Genomic DNA, 22776 nt, shown 5'->3' on the forward strand with positions numbered 1-22776 from the left:
GGCTTCAATGTAGAGGTGGCCACTGATGTGTGACCCCCATCTACACTGGAAATGACAATGATGGGGGTTCGCAGGTTCTGGACCCCACCTTTGTGATGAAGCGTATAGGAGAATACCTGGGATAAGGGAGCGGCGTGATAAGAGGAAGGCGCTGTCAGGCGTACTGTAATTACAATGAGATCTGACAGCCTTCGCCGGTATTGATTAACTACTGACTGGCTGCAATGTTTTGTTTCCAGCGCTCATTCATTCAGGAACTGTCTGGGATTCATGAATCTTATTTTTAATCTTCGTTTTATAGTTTATTACAGAAATGCCTTGCATTCTAATTAAGGGATGGTATCAGCATTCCTCTGATATTAGGCGCACCGCTGACATGATGGCTCCAGATGTGCTCTGTACCCTCCATATAGAGCCTACTCTTTGTGTAGTAGACGGAGCACCTGCATGGAAGCTCTACTGTGCTTTATGTATCACACATTGCTTTCATGTGTGTCCCCATTGTCTATTGTCCTAACGTGTAGGAAAGTGTAAAGGTGACGTCCGCTCACGATGGAGTCAGCCATTATCTATATCTCTCTGGATTCGTCCAAGAATTCATGAAATTATCAGTTAAATGTATGTAAGGAGTATAGAGGGCACTGCCCTGCCTCCGTGATGTCACCCCCGTATTAAATCAATGCACCATGAGGTAGCTCCATGGCAATGTGACTGCTATATAAATCTAAAATATATCTCTAAGACTCCATATAAATTCATTATTTATATATATATTCCATTCCCATTTATATTGACAGTATGACTTTTCTTGAAGCATAGCCACTCAGCAATGTTTGAAGTGAATGTCCACTTTTTGGCACCAATATATGCAGCTTTGTGCATTTGCTGAGATCCAAATCCCTTGTATAGACATGTAGTTAAAATAATGAAAATTGCACTACTTACAGTCACCACTAGGAGGAGCTCATGTGCCTACTGTGTACTGTTTTCCTATACAGTTCAAAGTCTAAACAGTATGCAGTAAGCTCCTAAGCTCCCCTACTGGTGGCTGCAGGCATTTTTATATTCATTATTTACATATATGAAGGGGATTTGGAGCTCTCTTGTCAGAAAACAAGGCCTAGGTGACTATAAAATTCAGTATATAAGACATAACATTGGAGGTGTTTAAAAAAAAAAAGTAATTCCCACAACAACTTTTATTCTCTGTAGAAGAATATTACCTGTAGTGAGGGTAATCTTCTTACCAGAGACTATATTTGTGAGTTATCCCCTCCCTTCTGATCCTCAGCTGTGTCATGTGACTCTCAATTTCTAAATAACACAGCTTCTTATGTGTGGACAGGAAGCCAGTTTCTCTATGTATTCCTATGGGAGCCTCAATGTCAGTCTCATAAGAATGAATGGGGAAGTAACTGACTTCCTGTCCTGTCTCAGTTGGAGATCAGAGTGTTGGTTACATGACACAGCTGAGACTCAGAGGGGAGGTTATAACTCACAAATACTGTCACTGCTAAGAAGATTACGTTCAATACAGTTTACCTCATGTACCTTTCTAACAGGTCAGAGAATAAAAAAAAAATTGTGGGGGCTCTACTTTAAATAATATAAAACTATTGTTGTGTGCACCATGCTTTGATTTCACGTTGTCATCTCTCCGGTTGCACTGTCATCACATAATGGTACCCACGCCAAGGAGCATTTATCAAACCAAGAGGAAGCAGAAACGGTGGCAGTGCCTCTAACACCAGATGCATCTTCTCACTTTTGAGTCGGGTGCCTTGGGTGTACACCGCCATTTCCACTTCTGTCGGTTTTCACAAATGTTTCTTATTGCATCCAGTAATCCCATGGTGTTATTCCACAACCGACAGTTAACAGATCAGAAAAATCAACACCTCCTACCCTGTAACAGATACAGCAGAGCTGGGCTTGTCACCTGGCCCAACTTATTGAGATACAGTATTAGCATTAACAGTATTGTTTCCTAAATACTGCTAGTAAACCTTCTGTTGTAGTTTTAAAGGTTTTTTTTTTCGGAAGTTAATAAAAAAATACTCTGTATGGTGTAAAATAATAAAAGAAGTGATGCTGACATCACCCACCATCACTCCTTTTCTGATGCTTCATGGTCCTGCCTTTCCATCACTCAGTCAATCACTTTGCTGCATGTTAAAGGGCATCTATCAGCAGTTTTGTACCTATGACACTGGCTGACCTGTTACATGTGCACTTGGCAGCTGAAGGCATCTGTGTTGATCCCATGTTCATATGCGCCAGCATTGCTGACAAAAATGATGTTTTAATATATGCAAATGAGCCTTTAGGAGCAACGGGGGCGTTGCCATTACACCTAGAGGCTCTACTCTCTCTGCAACTGCCACTCCCTCTGCACTTTGATTGACAGGACCAGGAATGATGTGTTTTCACTGCTTGGTCCTGTCAATCAAAGTGCAGGGGGCACGGAAGTTGCAGAGAGAGCAGAGCCTCAAGGTGTAATGGCAACGCCAACGTTGCTCTTAGAGGCTCATTTGCATATATTAAAACATCATTTTTCTCAGCAATGCAGACACATATGGACATGGGACCAACACAGATGCCTTCAGCTGCCAAGTGCACATGTAACAGGTCAGCCAGTGTCATAGGTGCAAAACTGCTGACAGATGCCCTTTAAGAGGAAACAGGAAGTAGAGACTGGCGAGGGCATCAGGAAGTGCTAGAATGGGAAAAGCAGTGGATTGGTAAGATGGGTATTATTTTACATCATATCATTAAAACTATATATATATATTTGGCCATAGGACGCTTGCATGGCCCTTGGTACATTCTGCTGCCTAAGAGCACTGCTTTACAGGCTGCATTGGATTCTGTATGTATTGAGAGATACTTATCAGAGCAAATACATACAGTCCGATGGAGTACGCCAGTTTTTTCTTTTTTTTACTGGAATTCAACAGAAAAACCCTCCACATGGATTCATTCACAAGAATGTATTTTGCTTCCGTGTCCATTCTGGGGTTTTTTTGGCGGCCCATATGCGGAACCATTCACTTCATTGGGGCCGCAAACAAACGGAAATGACTCCATGTGCATTCCGTTTCTGTATGTCCGTTTTACAAAAAAAATTGAACATGTCCTGTTATTGGTCCGCAGGATAGCACTGTTCCATTCTGCAAAATACGGAATGCACACGGACGTCATGCGCATTTTTTACGGATCCTTGTTTTGCGGGCCGCAAAATACATATGGTAGTGTGCATGAATCCTTGGTGTGTAACTGGAGGCATGTGGAGTACAGCCCTATGACAGTTGGTTACAAAATGGAGCGGTAATACGAGCGTGTGCATGACAAGCTCTGGCAAACAACGGAGCCTCGAAGGATTCGGTGACGATTTCAGCTCTGCTACATCTGTATGTCATTTCTATTCATTCCGTTTGGTCACGTGCCAACGTGATTATGCTGAGCTTTGGAAAATGAGCCTTGCGGCCTGTATTTGCAAATTTTTTTTCTTTTTTTATCCTTCCTGGCGGAGCGCATACAAGCCCATTTAGAAGAGAACAGCGAAATAAATGATCTTCCTTTGTGTCTGATGAAATCGCAGGCGTGCCTTTTTGACAAAGGAGAGACGCATTTTCTTCCGAGCGTCGTATATTTAATATAAGCCGGTTATTTGGTAATGGAGTAATTACCACTAGGATTGCACTCTGACGACCATTGTAATGATGAGCCTGGCATTAAACCTTAATTGACTTTGTTTTTCTTCTTGCTTTTTAATCCACAGTCACGTTTCAAAGAGGAGATGGAGGACTAATGAGTAACGGAAGGTAGGCCATGAAATTAAAAAGCAATCTTCTAATTGTGCACCTCTGTGTCGGTGTCCCGAGGCTGCAATGCTCGGAGCCTCCAGATCAGCTATCTGGAATATTGCATCCCGACCCAATTGTCTCCAATGCCTTTGGTGAACATTGCTGACCCCAGATGCCTTGGGTTCTATTCCCTGACATCTAGGGCAAAAAAAATAAAAAAAACAACACAAAAACTGAAATGAATAGTGTAATAAGTGATGCGTCCATTTACCAGCAGAACGTTTATTGCATTAAGCGGACGTTAGCAAATGAAGTGGCGGTGGTTAAAGGCCGACTATTGGCTCATTGTGAATCGCCTCGAGTGAACAATTAGACGTAATCGATCACAGAATAAATGATTCATGGATGATGGATAGGCCGTGGATTGATAGGACTGAATTGTCCTACTTTGGCTACTCAATCGAAACTGATAAAACCTTGATAGTGCCGCCATATATCCTCATTTGCATTCCCTTTGCCAATATGGAGATTGCAATTAGACCCTGGTTGTAAGTTGCAATCTCTTATTTAATCAATATTTTAGCAAAAGGAGATTAGGCCTAATGAGAGCTCGTGGATGTTGCCAGAAGAGTGTCTTTTTCTTTATTGCCGTTGCCTTGGAAACAGGGTCTTCTCTTAGGGATTGAAAGGAAGCGTTTTATTGGAAAACCACAAGGATTATGAATGCTGCTTTGGATTTGCAGGAATGCACCATGCGTGGGATTTTATTTTCACCTAATATGGTTGGAAACATGATACATGTATGAGTCTAGGCGATATATATATATATATATACACACACACTGTATAGTATATACTACCTAAACTCATATCTACCATTTTTCCAACCATATTAGGGGGTATGTTTACTTATTTATTTACTTATTTATTTACATTTAGTGGGGCGCACATAGATATTGAGGCTTTAAATCAGGCATCCTCAAACTGCGGCCCTCCAGCTGTTGCAAAACTACAACTCACAGCATGCCCAGACTGCCTACATGTATCAGCCTACAGCAGGGCATTGTGGGAGCCGCAGTTTGAGGATGCCTGCTTTAAAGGGTCAAAATGAATCACATCAGCAATCTTCATAATTAATATAAAAATATCCCAAAAAAATATTGGCCTTACATTTTATTTGACATTTGAAGAAAATTGAGCCATGTTCCTCGCCCAGAGTTGATACATTGCCTTCTACTGACTCTTTCTTGTGAAGTTCCATATAGTGTCCATATACTGTCTGACTGACAATTTCCTCTATAACGCCACGAGGCAGTAAGCTAAAGTATCGCATTCTATTCAGTTCCTGCCCATGTTGCGGAATGTGTGCGTTTTTTCCAGCAGCAAATTGTATGAGATTGGCAGTGCCAGCAAAGTTTCTGAGATTACACTAATCTCATGTACACTTTGTAGATTATTGCAGATAATTGACCTGCTGTGCGGACTACAAAATAGATAGCATCAATTGTGTTTGCAGTTTAAGCTGTGGTATTCACCCTTTTCCAGTGGAAGGGTGAGAAATGTGGCAAAATCGCATCAAATTGGGAATAAAATCTGCATTAGACATTGCAGATTTTGGTTCTAATATGCTGCGGAAACGCACATAAATCTGCATGGACATTTGTGTGGACCTTATGTGTGTTCACCCGCATTCATGTGCAGGTGGCCTTAATGGTAAAATGCCCTAATGCTGTTCCTACAGAGTTGGACACATTTTGTAAATCGGCAAATTGGGTGAATCTGCACATGGCTGACATTTCCTATTTCAAATCTCTTTGTGTTCCTTTAGATTGTGCTGCGGACACCATAAGATTTTTTAAAAATCTGCGGCAGGCAAATTTTTCCATTCTCAGATAAACCATGTGCAATAATATCTGCCATCTTGGTTGATTGGGTCCAAATAATAACAATATGTTATGGAAACTTTTTGATATTTGACCATGTGAAGGTCTGTAAAGTGCCCATATGAAGGTTACTTTAAGCAGATGAGAAGTAAAATTTCTCTTCGAGAATAGATATCTCCGAAGAGGAGGATAGATGGAAATATCAACTATACAAATATGACTTTCCACATTCCGGTTGTAACAGTTCTTGGCTTTAGAAGTGCTTCTTCTATAAGTTCATTTTACCTTCTAGCTAGTTCACTATGGAAGATGGTGTCTTCCCATATTCAAGGTTGACCCAGTCCATACCATTCGTCAGGTCCACTGAGATCGTTTTTTTAATGTGGTCATTTAAGAAATCAACTGAGGTCAAGTCACCAAAGACCATGAGGGAACTTTCATCACCTACAGATATCACCAGCACCAGAATGCATCGCATCTCCATGACAACACAAGATTTAATGAAGGAACTCGAGGAGGTGACATGCATTTTCCAGTAGTTTAATACCAGCCTGCCTTGTCTTATACTACAAAGCTCAGGGAGACAAAGGATCAGTTTCTGGATGACAGGCACATATTTGAAATGTGAAAGGTGAAGAAAAAAAAGTAGCTTAAAGTCCTGGAAATGACTGTTTCAGGAGAGTCACTGTGAGTGATTTCTCCCTTGAGGTGTTCATTTATCACATAGCCCCACGTAAGGTTCCTCCCTAGCTGATAGCTTACTCCATTTCCCAGACAGTATATTTCATTCAGATGCATGGAGACACGACTGATGATTGGATGAAGTGATTTGCATTTGTTTAGTTTTTTTGTATCACTGGGGGACATTTTTACCGATACAGAATGCTGCTGATAAATAACGCCCTTTCTTGTTAACTCTACAGCCGCCCAGGACTTTTAAATCCAAGTGACCCTAATTACCCATGGCTTGCCGACTCCTGGCCAGCTTCTAGCATGCCCGTAAACAACAGCAACAATGGACCAAATGATCTGGTGAATTTTGGATGTGGAGGTCAGTACTTTCTGGTAATCAATGATGGTTTAAGAACTTTGTCATCAAATACTGAATATTTCAACTCAACTTCATTTACTTGGTTCTTTAATGAGCTGATGTCAGCCAGACATGGTGACGTCAAACGTTGTGGAGGTTAAGTTCAGCTGCATCTCTAAGGTATATTAGTATGAGATGTTTTATTCAATATAAAGTTTGTCCAGCTTTTAGATATTAATGACATATTCTCCTGTTCGAGACACCGACTGGTCAGCTGTTTTATGTTAGCTGCATGCGCCGGAAACTAAACAATAGAAGTAGCTGGAATAATGGCCATGGCAGGTTCACTTGTATGGGAGCTTAGCTGTAGTACCCCAGCACAGCCACTACACAGTACCTCCAGCTTTCAGTTCCTTCTGAAAGGAACTGGTGCAGGCAGCTGCCAAATAGAGCCGATCAGCAGGGTTGACAGGTGTCGGACCTCCACTTATGTGATATTGAAGGATATGAAGGATAAGTCATCAATTTCTAAAAACTACAATAACGCTTTAATGGAGTAGCCTGGTTTAAAAAATAAATTTTTATATACCAAATTGGGGAATTATGAGTTAATAAAGTTTCCCAATTAGGACCAGTGTTTGTTAGTTACGTAGCAATCTGCTAAAATAAGTACCACTCTCTGGAGGACCCAGAGCGTCCTTGCATTTCTCAGACAGTGGCCACTGTGTAATCTTTATTTCACCAGTGGAGGTGCTACAGGGAAATTGAACACTTGCTACCAAGTTCCCCATATAATACAGGGATCAGCTTAATGTCAGGAACTATTGGGGTTTTTTGAGATTTTTATACTGATGACCTATCCTCTGGATAGGTCATGAGTATCTGATCGATGGGGTCTGATCAGCTCTTAGAGGGTACTGGCACTCCTGTGAATACCGTGGCCTTTTCTCTGCTTTTCCTATGTCGAGTGATGAAACATTCATGCACCACATGGCCTAAGAGCAACTCATCCCTATTCAAGTGAATGGGACTGAGCGCGATACAAAGCACAATGTATGGCGCTGTGTTTTGTAAGCAGAGAGAAGACAGCAGCACTCATAGAACAGCTGAAGGCCGGGGGTCCCGGGTGTCGGACCCCCACCTATCAGATTCTGATGATCTATCCTGAGGATAGACCATCAATATAAACACCCTTTTAAACAGATTGTGATCTAAAAACATTGATGTTCAACAGCCTCAGATTTAGACATAATGAGGTTTTCTGGAGCAAAGATTCAATACATTGTCCTAGATTTATATTTAAATACCCTGGCCAAGACAGAATGGCTTGTTGGTGCACTTATTTTACCCAGGACACCTGCTTCATTAGCCCCTTTTCCCTATGTACGCCTCTGCCAATCACCATAGTTTTTTAGAGTTGAGGTCATTGAGATGAGGTTCTCAGCTGACACACAAGGTGGAATATACATACAAGCTGAACTAGGGATATGGTAATGCATTGCTGCAAGAACAAAAGGATTCAGCATGTTGGATTCCAACACACCCACCACTTTTGACTTTTGACATCACCATATCTTGTCGAAATCAGCTCTGACATCTGTTGTGAGGAAGCGCTTTGGACACCCCATACACAATATATAGTCGGCTGATCCCACCGTATTTATTTGTAGGAAATTTATGACATATATAAATGTGCCCATTTCTGTCATGAAAAAACTTATCTCACTGGGTTAACCCCATCACCTACACCATAGCTATAGTTTAGCCAATGTAAATACTGGAGAGGTCTGTCATGTTAATGAAAGACAGGTTCTCTATGTATAAGACATAGGGGGTACAGATTTCATATTTAAAAAGCCTTTTTTTCCTCGGATTAACCAAAGCCACTTTGTAGCCATCATTGAGCTGCCGTTCTCAGTTGTTCCAGCTTCAGTTACTGTAATCAATGGGAATTATTTCTGTAGCAGCTTGTGGTCCTGATCCGCCCCAATACAAATCCTCCAGAAATCGAACGTCCCCTATTGATCGTCATTACAGAACGCGCCACAAGCTGATATTTCTATAGTTCTACATTTGTCTGTTGTCGTTTAATCCTAAATCTAATTAAGAAAATACAGGATTAATACTGCAATCATGAAGCAAGTTTATAAGCGGTTTGACAGTATAATTTTCTGTACGTTTGGGTTAATAAACCACAAATTCACCTCAATACAGTGAAAATCGCTATTAATAAGGTGGAGAATACTCAATTAGCAAATGCATTCTCATTTAGTATAATCATGGCAAATAAGTCTGGACTTGTTCCTTGGCTACAAAGAATGGAAAATTAATTAATTTAACTTAAAGGCTTTGGATACCTTCAGAGTAATTTATTTATGACTGCATTTTGCTCATTTTGGCCTAAATTTTTTTCTTCAATTGGCCTTTATTAAAATTGTTCAGTTCTTTTTGAGATACAAGGGTTAAAAAAACGGTCTGTTTGCAGAGTATCACTTCTCAGTTCTTTCAGCTGACGGCTCTTATCCCTGATCTCCTGACCTCATAAGCACTCATTTAAGCCATATTCTTATGAGTTTGGTAACAGTTTAGCTATAATGAGTGTTTATGAGGTCAGAAGATCAGAGATAAGGCTTCACATGAGCCGTCAGGGCTGAGAAGTAATATGCTGATTGAAAATTGAGTAAAATGCAATCTTTAAAAAAATTGTCATAAAGGTGTCCATAGCCTTTAAATATACTTAAGAAAATAATAAGTGTAATTTCTATATTGTTATATTGACGTGTCCACATAGAATGTTAGTGGAGCAATGAGGCACTTTGCAGCTACAGGGCAAGGATTCTACATTATTACTGCCTCCGTGAATACAGACTTAGAATATATTTAAAGTATTTTCAGCAGCATTTTTGGTGTCTCTTTTGGTAAAATGACTGGAAAAAACAAAGCAAAACAAGCATAAAAACAAAGAGAAAACACCATGTGTGAATAGAAGATTTATTTGAGATTACTGATCTTTTTAAGTGAATCCAATATCTTTTTAGATACGAATAAACTATTAAAGTGGAGCATTCAATGTCACTTTTTTAATTGTATATATATATTAAAAAGTCATTTTCCATATGTTTTTAGGAACAAATGAACATTTGGAATGTAATTTTACAATTTTGGATTGCCAGGTTTGTGAGAGCTGTAGCTATAAATCTAAATTATACAACCCCTATGGGGACTTCCATCTATTAACTAGAACTAGAGTCTAACAGTCCTTTTACACGGCAGAGTCTCTTCCCATAAAGCTCGCCGATCCAACAATATGCCAATAATAAGTAAATCGGCATAATTCATTTTATTTTCACTGTTCAATAATTCTAAGCAATGTATGGTCCAAAAAATGTTTGCTTTTTATCTCTATTGTCTTCAGATCTGAAAAATGATTTGATGTCGTTTTAAGAAATTTGCCTGAATCAAATCACTTAAAATTTGTTTTGAACTGAATTTTTGAAAAATTCGGTTTAAATGTGATTATTTTAGAATCCGTTTGCTCATTTTTGTTTAAGGGTTCATGCACACAACCATGACTTTTGTCTGCATCTGGTCCACTTTTTTGTGGCTCGGATGTAGATCCATTCACTTCAATGGGGCCGCAAAAGATGCGGACAGCATACCGCATGCTGTCCGTGCCCATATCTCCGTTCAGCCCTGAAAAAAAAATAGAACATGTCAAATTCTTGTCAGTTTTGCTGACAAGAGTAGGGCAATTCTACCTAGGGCAGAATGTTCCGTTCCACAAAACTTGCATGAGCTTTATGGTAATTCTCCATTTCTGGTTCATCATGCTTTCCCAGATTTACAATTCATACTGTAGGTCTTGAAAAGGACATAGTTATGGGGTGTACATAAAGTAGGCAGTAGTCCAACCTGGTGCCTAAGGGAGCCCAAATGTCTCACTGCCATATAACAGGCAACATTATTATAAATAAATGCATGGTAGATGGGGGCCCTGTTACAGATTTAGACCTAGGAGCTTGAAATTATGCCACTGGATAGGTAAAGGTTCAGTAATATTGGCCCACCTTGCATACTGTAGAAAAAGATAAAATCTAGAAGCAACAGAATATTTATGTATATATAGTTGCGGGTCTGTGTGCTCGTCGTGATGGGAGGTCAGCAAGGACTGATTTCACAGACTTCTTCGTTAAAAGTCCAAATCAATTTTTTTTACTTCAAACAGTCCATGGCAGCCAAAGTTGAACACTCACTTTGGGAATTAGTTCACAGGCTCACAAACAGAAATCAAATTCCTGCCCACCTGGGTGCTAACTAAACAGAAGTTTTCCCTCACATAGGTACTTCGACAAACACAGGGGGATCAGCCAGCAGTTCATGCAACTTCCAGGCACTGCATGACCATTTCATCCCTGTATCTACTCACAGTAATGATCCCAGCAGCTACACCTGGGTTTGCCTCAGGCTAGAAGAAAGTGTTGTACTGGAGTTGGGGAAGGAATGGCAGGTCCCTCTACCAACCTACCCACCATTCCATAAAAATCCAGGCCCACAAAACTCTTTAAAGAAAAGTGCCAAAACTACCCAGATTTTGTGGATGCTTTTACCTCAAATAGCATTCTGGGTAAGATATATATATATATATATATATATATATATATACTGTATATTTGTCTTTTCTATTACATAAAAATGTTCACCATATTTCATGGGCATTTACAAGTGTTAGCCTTCACTTTGTCCAGACCACACGCAGCATTGTATACAGTGATTAACGGACACCTTTAGCTACTCAGAGAGATTTACCGTGTCACTTCCAATCATGCACCAGATCCTCATTGTTTTTGCGTAGGGGTGGGGGTGATTCAAAGATTTGTGGATTCATTTTCTTGTTATTTGTCAATAGAGCAGACAGCTTGACATGAAATGAGGTATGGAGTTCGTCTTTTCCCCCCTTCATGGTGAAATATTCTAAACTTCACCTTCTCACTTGATGGTGTAAGGATGAAAGGATGGTTTAAAGCAGTGAAACGTGAAGGACAAGCACCATGCCAGTCACGAATGCTGACAGCCAGGCGACAGTTGTACATAATGCTTTCTTCATTGCCTCGTGCTTCCCTGTCTCAGCTGAAATACAAATGTGCTAAATGAACATTTCATAATTTTTTTTCATCCTAAACCTTGATTACTGAGGATTCCTGAGCGTTCCTAATTTTCTTCCTTCTTATCTAGATGTACTGCCAGCAGCACCAGGCCAGGGAGACAAATCAGCGACCATGTTGTCAGATGGCGCCATTTACAGTAGCATAGACTTTACTACCAAATCAAGCTTTAACTGCCAAGGACAAATAACCCAGACCACGCCGTACGCTACTACACAGATATTGCACTCCAACAGCATTCATGAGCTGGCGGTGGACTTACCTGACCCGCAGTGGAAATCTTCAGCTCAGCAGAAGTCTGACCTGACCGGATTAGGGTATTGTCTACCTGACCAAGGCAAAGGAAACAACGGTAAGTTGCAGTTACCGTAAAGGAAGTTTCCCATTTAGCGCATGTTGGAATATTTCATATTATGGAAGCTAATTGACAATAGCTGTCACCTTCACTAATAAAGGACATAATGCATGCAGATTTTTGTTCCACTTGCCCTTAAAGAGCATTACCTCTTTTTAAGTAAAAACATTGCCTATAAATATTGTGATGTCCTCTTCTGTCACCTTGTATTTCAGGCACTATAATTATACGGCATCTGTCAGCAGATTTGTATCTATGACACTGGCTGACCTGTTACATGTGTGCTTGGCAGCAGAAGGCATCTGTATTGGTCCCATGTTCTTATGTGCAAGAAAAAGGAAGTTTTGATATATGAAAATGAGCCTCTAAGAGCAAAGGGGGCGTTGACATTACTCCGGGAGGCTCTGCTCTCTCTGCAATGCTGCACCCTCTCTACTTTGATTGACAGGCCCTGTTAAAGTGCAGAGGGCGCAGCAGTTACAGAGCGAGAGGAGCCTCTAGGTGTAACGGCAACGCCCCTGTTGCTCCTAGAGGCTCATTTGCATATACTAAAACATCATTTTTCTCAGCAATGCGGGCACATATGAACATGGGACCATGTGTTTTTTTTTTTTTTTTCAGAAACAACACCTATCTTGTTTATGGGCTTTGTCTGATATTGTCTATTCAGTTGAATGAGGATGAGGTGCAATACCAGCCACCACCTATGGACAAAGGTGGCACTGTTTCTGGAAAAGAAAGCCAGGGGCCTGGGAAAGCGTGTTGACAACCTGTATGGGAACAACTGTGATTGTACTCATTCTTGTTGACTGCAAGCTTTCCCAGGACAAGACGTACAGTATAAAGTGAGCAGAATTTTCACGGGTTTGAAAGAAGAAGACAACTCAATGGCTGGTGTTGTTAAAAAGGGAGAAATGGTCTTTCAGTAACCCCTTCCCCCCTCTCCCTCACCCATTTCATACATTATCTGCTTTGGTTCCGAATTGCATGTGGCGCATGAGCTTACGCTTTGTACTAATCACATGATGCCACGGTGACCTCTGCCCTTTAACCCTTAGCCTTACTTTACATTCCTGACTATCGTGCTGAGGGATTGTCAAATAGAATGCCACACAACCAGTCACAGGATTTCAGCACCACCAGCTCACACAACAGCTCTGAAAGAAGCGGCAGCCTTTCAGGTTGGTGTTCATTGCGTGATACAGGACCTGTATCTCAGACGTGTGATGTGACGCTTATTGTATGCTCTAATATGTGCGTGTGGATGCCTAACTCAATCACTGCATGGGACAGTCTGGTCTGTGTCATCTAATGATACATTATGCATATGTTTGATTAATGATTGATATAGATTACACAATATATTCTTAGTACCCTACTACAACCATGTCTGCTTCTTCAAGCACTCATTCACCTTGTTCCAACTTCCCATAACGCTCTATGTTTTCACTTCTGTTTATGTCTAGGTGTGTATAGAAAGACCCACACATTGTATCAAGCTGCATTCACCACTTTTCATAAGACCCATCATGGTCCATTTTTTTACTTAGTCACCAAGGTCACTGTGTAAAGCAGCCTCTTTCCATGGGCTCTGTTAGGGTATATGAGCATCACAGCTGGGGATGGTCCCCTCCTTTAGACCTCCCGTTACAAGCCAGAACCTAGATCCACTTTGAAACAATAATTCTCGCTTTGGCCGCCCCAGAAGCCCATGCATGACATGGATAGCCATTCATTTGATAACACAGGATCTTCCAAAGGTTTCTGAAGCCAATAAGATCATCCCTAGGCTGGACTATCCCAACCAAATCAGGACTTTGTATCACATGTTTTAAAGGGCTCATAAACAACTTTTATGAGTAAAGGTATTTAGTTGTCAAATAAAAGAGGAAACAACTTTCTAAAATTAACCTTATTGCTAATTTGCAACGTTCTCCAATTATTTGAGTGAAGCCAGTGATGTACACAATGGGTCTTTTCATTCTGGTTGCCATGGCTAAGTCAAGGGACATATCACGTTATCTATTTAAGAAGGTTTCATTCAATTGTATTTGTAAAAGCTTATTATAATTTTTTTTTACTAGTGTATCTACTAAAGACTAGGGAATACATTGTACTTACACACACATATATATACCTGACCCTGGATGTTGCCATGAAAACTAGAATGCAAAGTTCCATTGTTTACACTGCTGTTGGCATTGAAAGAACTGAAAAAACGGTAACATGAAAACTACTTTTATGTTACAAAGGGACAATTTTATTTTCTTTAATGACTGAATAGCTTAATGTATCTCCAAACAATGGTTAAAAATCATAAATTGAAGTTATACTTCCAGATTATAATGAACTTTACAGTTTCCTGGATCTCAGCAGGGGTGGGGCTTTCCAAAAGGGAACACTCCCTTGAGGATATATGGGCTTAACTGGGTGGGTCACATTTAATGTATGTGGAATGGGGGATTTATGTTAGCTATATTTTTCTAAACTGAATACCCACTTTTGGTAAAATCATTAAAGGATATATGGATAAAGTTCCTTCAATACCAATTCCCTATTGTTATTTTTAGATTTTTTTCTATTGGATCTAGTGGTTCAGTCAGCCATAATTGGCAGCATAAATCCAGGGTGCAGACTTTCATAGAACAGAAAGGTTAAATTTAAGGAATTTGCTTAATTTCCAAGGTGAGGCTTATCGTGACATGTTTCTAGACACAGTATCCCATATATTGTCTGGGAATTGTATTGTATTTAATAATAATAATAGTAATAATAATATTTATTCCTCTAGCGCCACCATATTCCTCAGCACTTTACAATTCAGAGGGTTCATCTACAAAACAAAATACATAACAAAGTAACTGACTAATATTCAACTGAAACACTCGAAGTGAGGGCCCTGCTCGCAAGCGCTTAAAATCAATGAGTATTTTCATGTTGGCAGCAATATATTTTCAGCATACGTTATTTATGCATGTTTCTTTTGACTTTTCAAAACAGGTGGTAAAGGAGGGAAGAAGAAGAAGACCAAAAACAGTAATAAGTCTCAGAAAAATAATGGTTCTAACTGGGCTAATGTTCCACTACCTCCTCCACCCATCCAACCCCTTCCAGGCACTGAGATAGAACATTATGGCTTAGAACATCAGGAAACAGGGTAAAGACTTGCTTGATTGGTGACTTGGCATTCTGTTCTTTAATTACAGCTAAAATTAGTATTCCAACCTCAGAATGTGCTGTACCTAGGTTTTGCTAAGTTTTCAACCACCTGGGAATGTTGGGAACAATGGCATGTAAAGAAACCTGATAAGAGCGTGTCCTGCTCCGTTGAACTATAGTGATCACTTGTAATCTGAGGCAGGATCCATCAATCAAATGATTTATTTTCCAAAAATGTCCTGCTGCACCTCCACAGGAAAAGTAAAGCATTGTGCAACTACGACTGAAATCAATAGGCTATCTGTCTCACATACAAACGTGAAAGGTCCTCCAGAGCAAGAGATCTTAAATGTAGCTGATCTGCCCTCTTATCCTTAATGAGGAACCTACTATTTCTAACTCATAATTCTATAATAGGGTATTTCATGAAGGGTTTCCTAACAAACATCCCTATTTAAAGGCCCCCATACAAATTAAACTATTGTTGACAAAAACTACCATTTTAGGAGGGATTGGTCAATAATCTAATGGAGTGATCCTGACTGTCCCCGACCAATGATGTAGGGGAGAGAAGGAGCAGGCACATTGAATTTCAACAGCTAATCCTATTCTTCTCTTGGGAGATAAGAGGTATCTAGCAGCAGCCTTTTTTTCTGTCCTAATTGAAAATATGTTAAAAAAAAATGAGCATCTACAGGATGTATTTGTATTCTGGATCAGAAGAGGTACTGTAGCTTCTGGCCAAACGAGTGTTTGGACTATAGCTATTGAAGGTGTATAGTTGTCTTGTTTTAAGAAGAAACTGGACAACTCAAGAGATCAACCTGTAATTAAGAATATAGGATTACTTAAAAGGGTTTTGCAATGTATTTTAACTGATGACATCAACAGTATCTGATCAGTGGAGGTCCAAAACCTGGGACCACACCGATCAGCTGTTTGAGCAGGCACCCACGCTCGCAGAAACACTGCGGCCTTCTCGCAGCTTAGCCGAGGCCGTGTGACATTATGTTCACCGGTCACATGGCCTTGGCACAACTCAGCTTTATTGAAGGAATGGCTGAGCTACAATATCAAACACAGCCACTATACTACACAATGTGCAACACTGTGCTTGGTGAGCTGGGAGAAGGCTGTGGAGCTACTGCGAGCACCGTTCTCCTGGCAAGGCTCTGTTTTTCTGGCTGCAGCAGTGATGTCAAGTCTACAACATATGACCGCTCACCTAGCCAATCACCAGCCTCAGCGATGAACTGAAGAGGTCACATGGATCACATGGATCTCTCAGGTTAAATAATCAACTATTCTTTATCACAGGTTGATCCCCTGAGTTGTCCAGTTTTCTCTTAAAACCAGACAACCCCTTTAAGTTTATTTTTTCTATTGTGCATTTCTATCTCTCTGATAGTTGGCAATAAGACACTATTCAAATGTTTATCAATTAGATATTGCATCATTAATTGACTTATATAATGTTTCTATTATAATTCATTATGCTATGTCATTGCCAAATGACATATTTTCAGACACCTATTTTGTACATTTTTAAATTGTCCATTTGATTTTGTGGAAGCTGTTCTTTTCTTTTTTATGTTCCCGTTCAGTCAAGACTATCTTTAAGGGATTAGACACAGTTTATTTTTAAACTATCATAGGAGAGTCTCTCAACACAGTTTGATATCTTTTATTCCCGCAGAGAAAGACTTCTTGATTTTTAATACCTAATGGGAGCTTTGAACTGTGTCAAACTTTAAGGATTTTGAAGGATGTGACCTATAATTTTTCACATTTGTAGAATCACCCCCACGCGCCCCCCCCCCCCTAAAAAAAAAAAAAGAAGAAATTCGGAGAAGCAGCTTACAGCCTGTTGTAGATGCTTCTCTTATTATTATTTTTTTATAAATTAAGAAAAAATTTAAGAAATCAACAATCGTGCCCTTAAATTTTATTTTGATAATTATTTTTTCCTTCATTAACAGGTCAAGCAAGAAAATTTTGGAATTTATCTAAAAATAAAAAATGAATATTTAAACATTCGCATTCCAAATAAGATTTGATCCCACAGGATTTTTATGTTTGAAACATTAATGAAAGAATTATAAATTGTTTAATAGAAAATGGAGATGTATTCCCAGTCTGAGCAATTATCGCAGTCTGGACCGCCAAAGATTAGTGAGCTCTGATTTTAAGGGGTTTTAGAACATATGCATCAATCTCAATATTAAGTTTTCAAAAACATAAAAAGGAAATGCTAGGTGGGTGATAACGCCATCAGATGATCCCTGTACAATAGGGTTCTACCCATAGACTGCCTCATCCATACCTCTCAGAAAATCAATCACCAGTAGAAAAATCCACTATGGCTGACTGTAGTGGTCAACAGTATGAGGCCTCATGCATGTATATATTTTGCAGTCTGCAAATTGCAGATCCACAAAATATAAATATCGTCCGTGTTGGATTTTTTGCGGACCCATTAACTTCAATGGGTCCGTGGTCTACATTTTGCAGCCAGGTATAGGACATGTTCTACCTTTTTGCAGAACAAACATACAGATGCAGAAAGCACATGGGTGATCCTTGTGCTTTCCATATCCATATGTCCATTCCTCGAAAATATATATGTGCAAAAAAAAAATTAGACAGCACACAGACCACATCTGTATTTTGTGGATCAAGTGATTTGTGGACCTCAAAACGGATACCGTCATGTGAGGCATCAGTGTGGGGCACTGTGATTCTGCACTCGACCCCCATGCTCACTGCACATGTTATGGTATATCTACCCTTGTCTATAGAAAGTCTTAGATGATTTCTTGAAGCACAATAACATCACTGCTGATTAAAATGGATAGAATCCTTGTTTGAATCTTGACACAATCTGATCAGCAGTAGAGGTCATAAAGGAGATGAATTTATCCCTCATGTCTTTTTTTGGCCTTCCTCTGGATCAGTATGGGGAAGTTCTATTATTTACTGCTTCCCCTTTCTTTCCTGTAGGTCCTTTCCTTTCTCCTGGTTGGACTTAATTGAGATACCAAATATTACAATACAATAGTCAATTGCTCAAATTATCAATGCTAAATAATTTAAAGGGTTTGTCCTTTTTTTGCACTATAGGTACCGTAGAGTGCAATCATTTTGAAAGCTGTAAATGGAACAATTTTTTTTCACAATTTTACTCTTACCTTAGGCATAAACAATGAAGGAAATGTATAATTTCCCATATGTTAACTGGCCTAAAAAGGTCACATACCCTGTGCTTGTAACTTTAATGCCACTAATACAAAATTTTGTCGCAAGTGTCTGGGATTGGAGGAGAAGCCGGCCCGGCACTCCTTGTTTAGTGTATGCAAATTATATGATTATTAGGTTATAACTCCTTTGTCTTGTAATCCAAGGTATGACAGTGATGGATGGTGTCCTCCCCTACCAGTCCAGACATACTTACATCAAGGCTCTGATGATGAGCTAGAAGAGGATGATGACAGGGTTCCTACTCCACCAGTACGTGGCGTTGCATCTTCTCCAGCCATCTCATTTGGCCAACAGTCTACAGCAACACTGACACCATCACCAAGAGAGGAGATGCAGCCCATGCTCCAGGCTCACCTGGATGAGCTAACAAGAGCCTACCAGTTTGATATTACAAAGCAGCCCTGGTAATTATCTGTCATACTTTGAATGCTACAGATGTAGCAATCGTCATTGGCATTTGCTGAGCTACGTGTTGCATTATGTTATGTATTATTAAATAGCAAACTATAAAGTGCTATGTCTGTACCTTTTGCAGACAGTAAACAAAAAATGTATGGCAGCACACCATTACACATGCAAACAATAGAACTAAGGATTAGGAATTATTCTGGATTACAGTGGTATTATACCTACTATACAGTGTCGGGCCCATCTACCAACATCAAGGTGGCTTCTGCAGATGGATACCTAACACTAACAGAACTGCTTCTCGTGGACCTAACCTAAGCCTACAATGTTAAGAGCAGTGTAGGAACCAGCTATATTTATACTCTGCTCAGAAGCCCTGGGCAGATGGACGATGATGCTATTTCTGCTATGAAAATTAAAGCTGAGCATGAAAACTTGTGACAACATCTGATCATACCCTTAGTGTGTGATATCACCGTACAGTAGTTTCATTAAAGGAAGATAATTTGCATACTATGGCAACATGCACAAAAAATTTGTATAGATGATGGTAGGACCGCTCCATATAATAAAATCACCTAATTACCTTTAGGAATTATTGAGAGTCCAGATTCCCTGTCACATAGCCAATATATGGCTCAAATCACTGTGGGGTATATACTATATAAATTATATATATATATATATATAGGCACATGGAGGAAGGGTGCCTCGCACTGAACTACTTCCCGTACAATGATGTCACTAGAGGGAGCTTCTTGGATACAGATCTACGTAGATGCTTCTGACTTCAGTGCTAGATGTATAATCCATATACAGTTAGCTCCCCCTAGTGGTAGCTGCATACAGCTAGAATTATATCACTTATCAAATCAGAGGAATAAAGGATCCTTATCTATGCAATCAATTTTGTTATATCTGACAAGCTCAGCTATTCCACCTCTGACCAGCGCGGGCATACTGCATTTGTAACAAATCCCTTTTTTAGCATTAGTCTTTAAAGAACAGTGAATGTTCTGCATTGGATGAAGGAATTTTTTTTAACTTTTGCACAAAAAAAAAACTTCACAGCATCCAATTTTTAAATAATGAAATTGTGTACATATGCCATGTCATCATTTGCAGGCTAACAGTTTCATTAAGCGGATTTCTATGTGAATTGTGTTTTCTTATCATAAATAATTTTATTTGAAGGGCAGATCAATGAAGGTGACTACTGTATGATTTGATTTATTATATAGAGATACATATACTGAAGATGTTATTAGACTTACAAATCATAGGAATTTGTTACAATTAAATGGATAATTTATATGTGTCAGAAAATGAAAAGCAGTAAATCAGCCGTTCAGGTTAAGATATCATCCTCCCCTGTCTCCGTTAAGGAGGTGAGGAAAGGAGTCTTGGCAGGAAATGCAAAGTGTATGCTGTGTACTGTATATGATGTAGGAACTTGAATGGTTTCATTAAAGGGACATTATCACAGCACAGTTGTAGTGTTAAGAGTGGTTGCTCAATGACGACCCTTAGCCATTTGCAACTAGTTTCGAGAGTGGCACTATGCCAGCTTGTTCAGATTGTCCTCTGTATGCTACATATTAAAGGGGTTGTCTGACGAAAAATATCCTACAGTTTTCAAACCACCACCTGGATCTGAATACTTTTGTAATTGCATGTAATTAAAAATTCAATAAAATGTATCTGTATAGCGCCACCTGCTGTTTTTTTTCTTATTTCTTTGACCTTCTCACTGAGAAGGCCGCACATGCTCAGTTTCATCCTTCAACTGCCTCCTGAGCTGTGATAGGGAGAGCATGGACACGCCCCCTGAGCTGTGATAGGGAGAGCATGGATACGCCCCCCTGAGCTGCAGCAGAAAAGACACTTCCCTGAGCTGTCAGCTTGATATAAATCTAGCAGAGCAATGCATGTGGAGATCTCTGGATCCATGTGAGGTACAGGGCTGGTTCTAGCTTTGTTATAAAGAGATTGTCATGTGCTATATGATGCCTGATTTTCACTTTTTAATTAGTCATGGGATGACTCCTTTAACAAGGATGACGTCACTGTGACACCTTACCACAGACCATATCATGGAGTATCTTAACACCTTTACTTCTACGTTGATATCATGTATCTACAGATGGAACAAATATTAACTTGACACTTAACTTCTAAAATAAACTGTTGCAATAAACCCTCAATTGACACTTAACACAACAAATGTGAATGAAAATGGCAAGTCAAAGTTTGCCGGAACCAGAGGCGTAACGTGAAGACACTGATACTAATACTGGACAGAACCAGTAAAGAATCTGTAAAAGACACTCCCCTTTAAGGTGTTTTCTATAAAAGTAATGTCTTCTTTGGTCCCTCTCAGGCCCCTGGACCCCGGTGGCAACTCTAATTTCTGCACACCCTATAACTACGCCGATCTTAACACATTGTCAAGTTAACACTTACTACATTTATACAATCAATTGATCAGTATGGAGCTCACCCTTCTAAAAACAGGTTCTACGCTAGCTCTGGCAAGCAGGTTCTTCACCAGCTGCTGCAGAACATCTTTTGAAATAAGAAAGGAGAGAGTTATGTCAAAAAAGCATTAATTGATTTAATAGGGGGTTCCAAATAACAGGAGGATCCTGCCCAAATGAGAATGGAGATGAGATGTCTGTCAGTTTAGCTTGGTAGCACTGTCACTTTAGACCTAGCTGTAAAATAGTCAACCTTGGAATACCTGGTTTAAAGCTCAATTGCTATAATGTATACAAGGTGGAAATTGTATCTTCTGCAATATAAAGTACACCGCTCTTCATGAAATGATCCCACAAAACTTTACTGCCTCAAATAACTGATAACCATTCAATCTCTCCCTCAAAGAATGAATAATTCATGCTACAGAATCCATTTCCTAATAAATATATAATAATGTCACCCTGTCCAGCTGATCTCCATATAATGGAGACTTTAGTTACATGCCATTCTATTTCTCCACTTCCAGGCATTTACAGAGCTGCAGCCAGCCACCACTGGCCTCCATTCCTCCAATGGGATATGTGTCAGGAGCTTTTATATCCGACCTAGAGAAAGATCTACCCGATCCTGGTGAAGAGGATGAAATGAGCCGTCCTCTCCGAGGCCTAGAGCATACTCCAGGATCCAGTATGGACAATCTGGACAGCTCCATCACAGGTATCTATTACGTGGGACTCTCTAGACACTCAGGGTTAGGTTTATTGCCTGTTTGCTATCATGGCGTTCCAGGGAACTCTTTATTATGCATTGACTGGGAAACATCAAGGTAAAGTTGGTTTTTGAAAATATGTTTGATTTGCTGCTAAAAGACAAGAACCTTCATGCATTTTAAAAAATGTTAAGACTTGAAAGAAATCTTTCATCAGCCGATCATTCTACAGGGAAGGCGAGGACCGTGACATGTGAAGGAGAAACTTCACACAGGAAGACATAAATAGTTTTCCTTTTTAATTAGGAAGTAATGTTATTCTCATTCTTAACCGGATCAGACACAGATTTTGTCAGCCTGGATGCTTCCATGTCATTTTTGTTTTCATATTCACATAAAATTTAGAGCAGAGGCAGGATGGGATTATTGATAGATAATTACATGTTACGTCAGTGAAATGAACAGGAATACATGAATCCAGATACTCGTCATTGCTGTAGACCTGGTTCTTAATGCATTCACTAATTA

The 22776-nt window shown here is 39.7% G+C and overlaps 1 protein-coding gene across 13 annotated transcripts in view; it reads left to right on the forward strand.

The window, feature by feature from the left end:
• Positions 1-22776, forward strand: part of ROBO2 (roundabout guidance receptor 2) — a 432244-nt gene that overhangs the window by 391864 nt on the left and 17604 nt on the right. For 9 of the 13 annotated variants that reach the window (XM_044284544.1, XM_044284545.1, XM_044284552.1 and 6 more), the window contains 7 exons: positions 3782-3824; positions 6613-6740; positions 11952-12233; positions 13295-13417; positions 15237-15393; positions 18797-19057; positions 22066-22256. In XM_044284544.1, the coding sequence (XP_044140479.1) occupies positions 3782-3824; positions 6613-6740; positions 11952-12233; positions 13295-13417; positions 15237-15393; positions 18797-19057; positions 22066-22256 (1185 nt within the window). The remainder of the gene's footprint in view (positions 1-3781; positions 3825-6612; positions 6741-11951; positions 12234-13294; positions 13418-15236; positions 15394-18796; positions 19058-22065; positions 22257-22776) is intronic. The other 4 variants (XM_044284549.1, XM_044284553.1, XM_044284556.1 and 1 more) reach the window with 1 other exon arrangement.

This window comes from Bufo gargarizans, chromosome 3, assembly GCF_014858855.1.
Source record: "Bufo gargarizans isolate SCDJY-AF-19 chromosome 3, ASM1485885v1, whole genome shotgun sequence".
Taxonomy (NCBI): domain Eukaryota; kingdom Metazoa; phylum Chordata; class Amphibia; order Anura; family Bufonidae; genus Bufo; species Bufo gargarizans.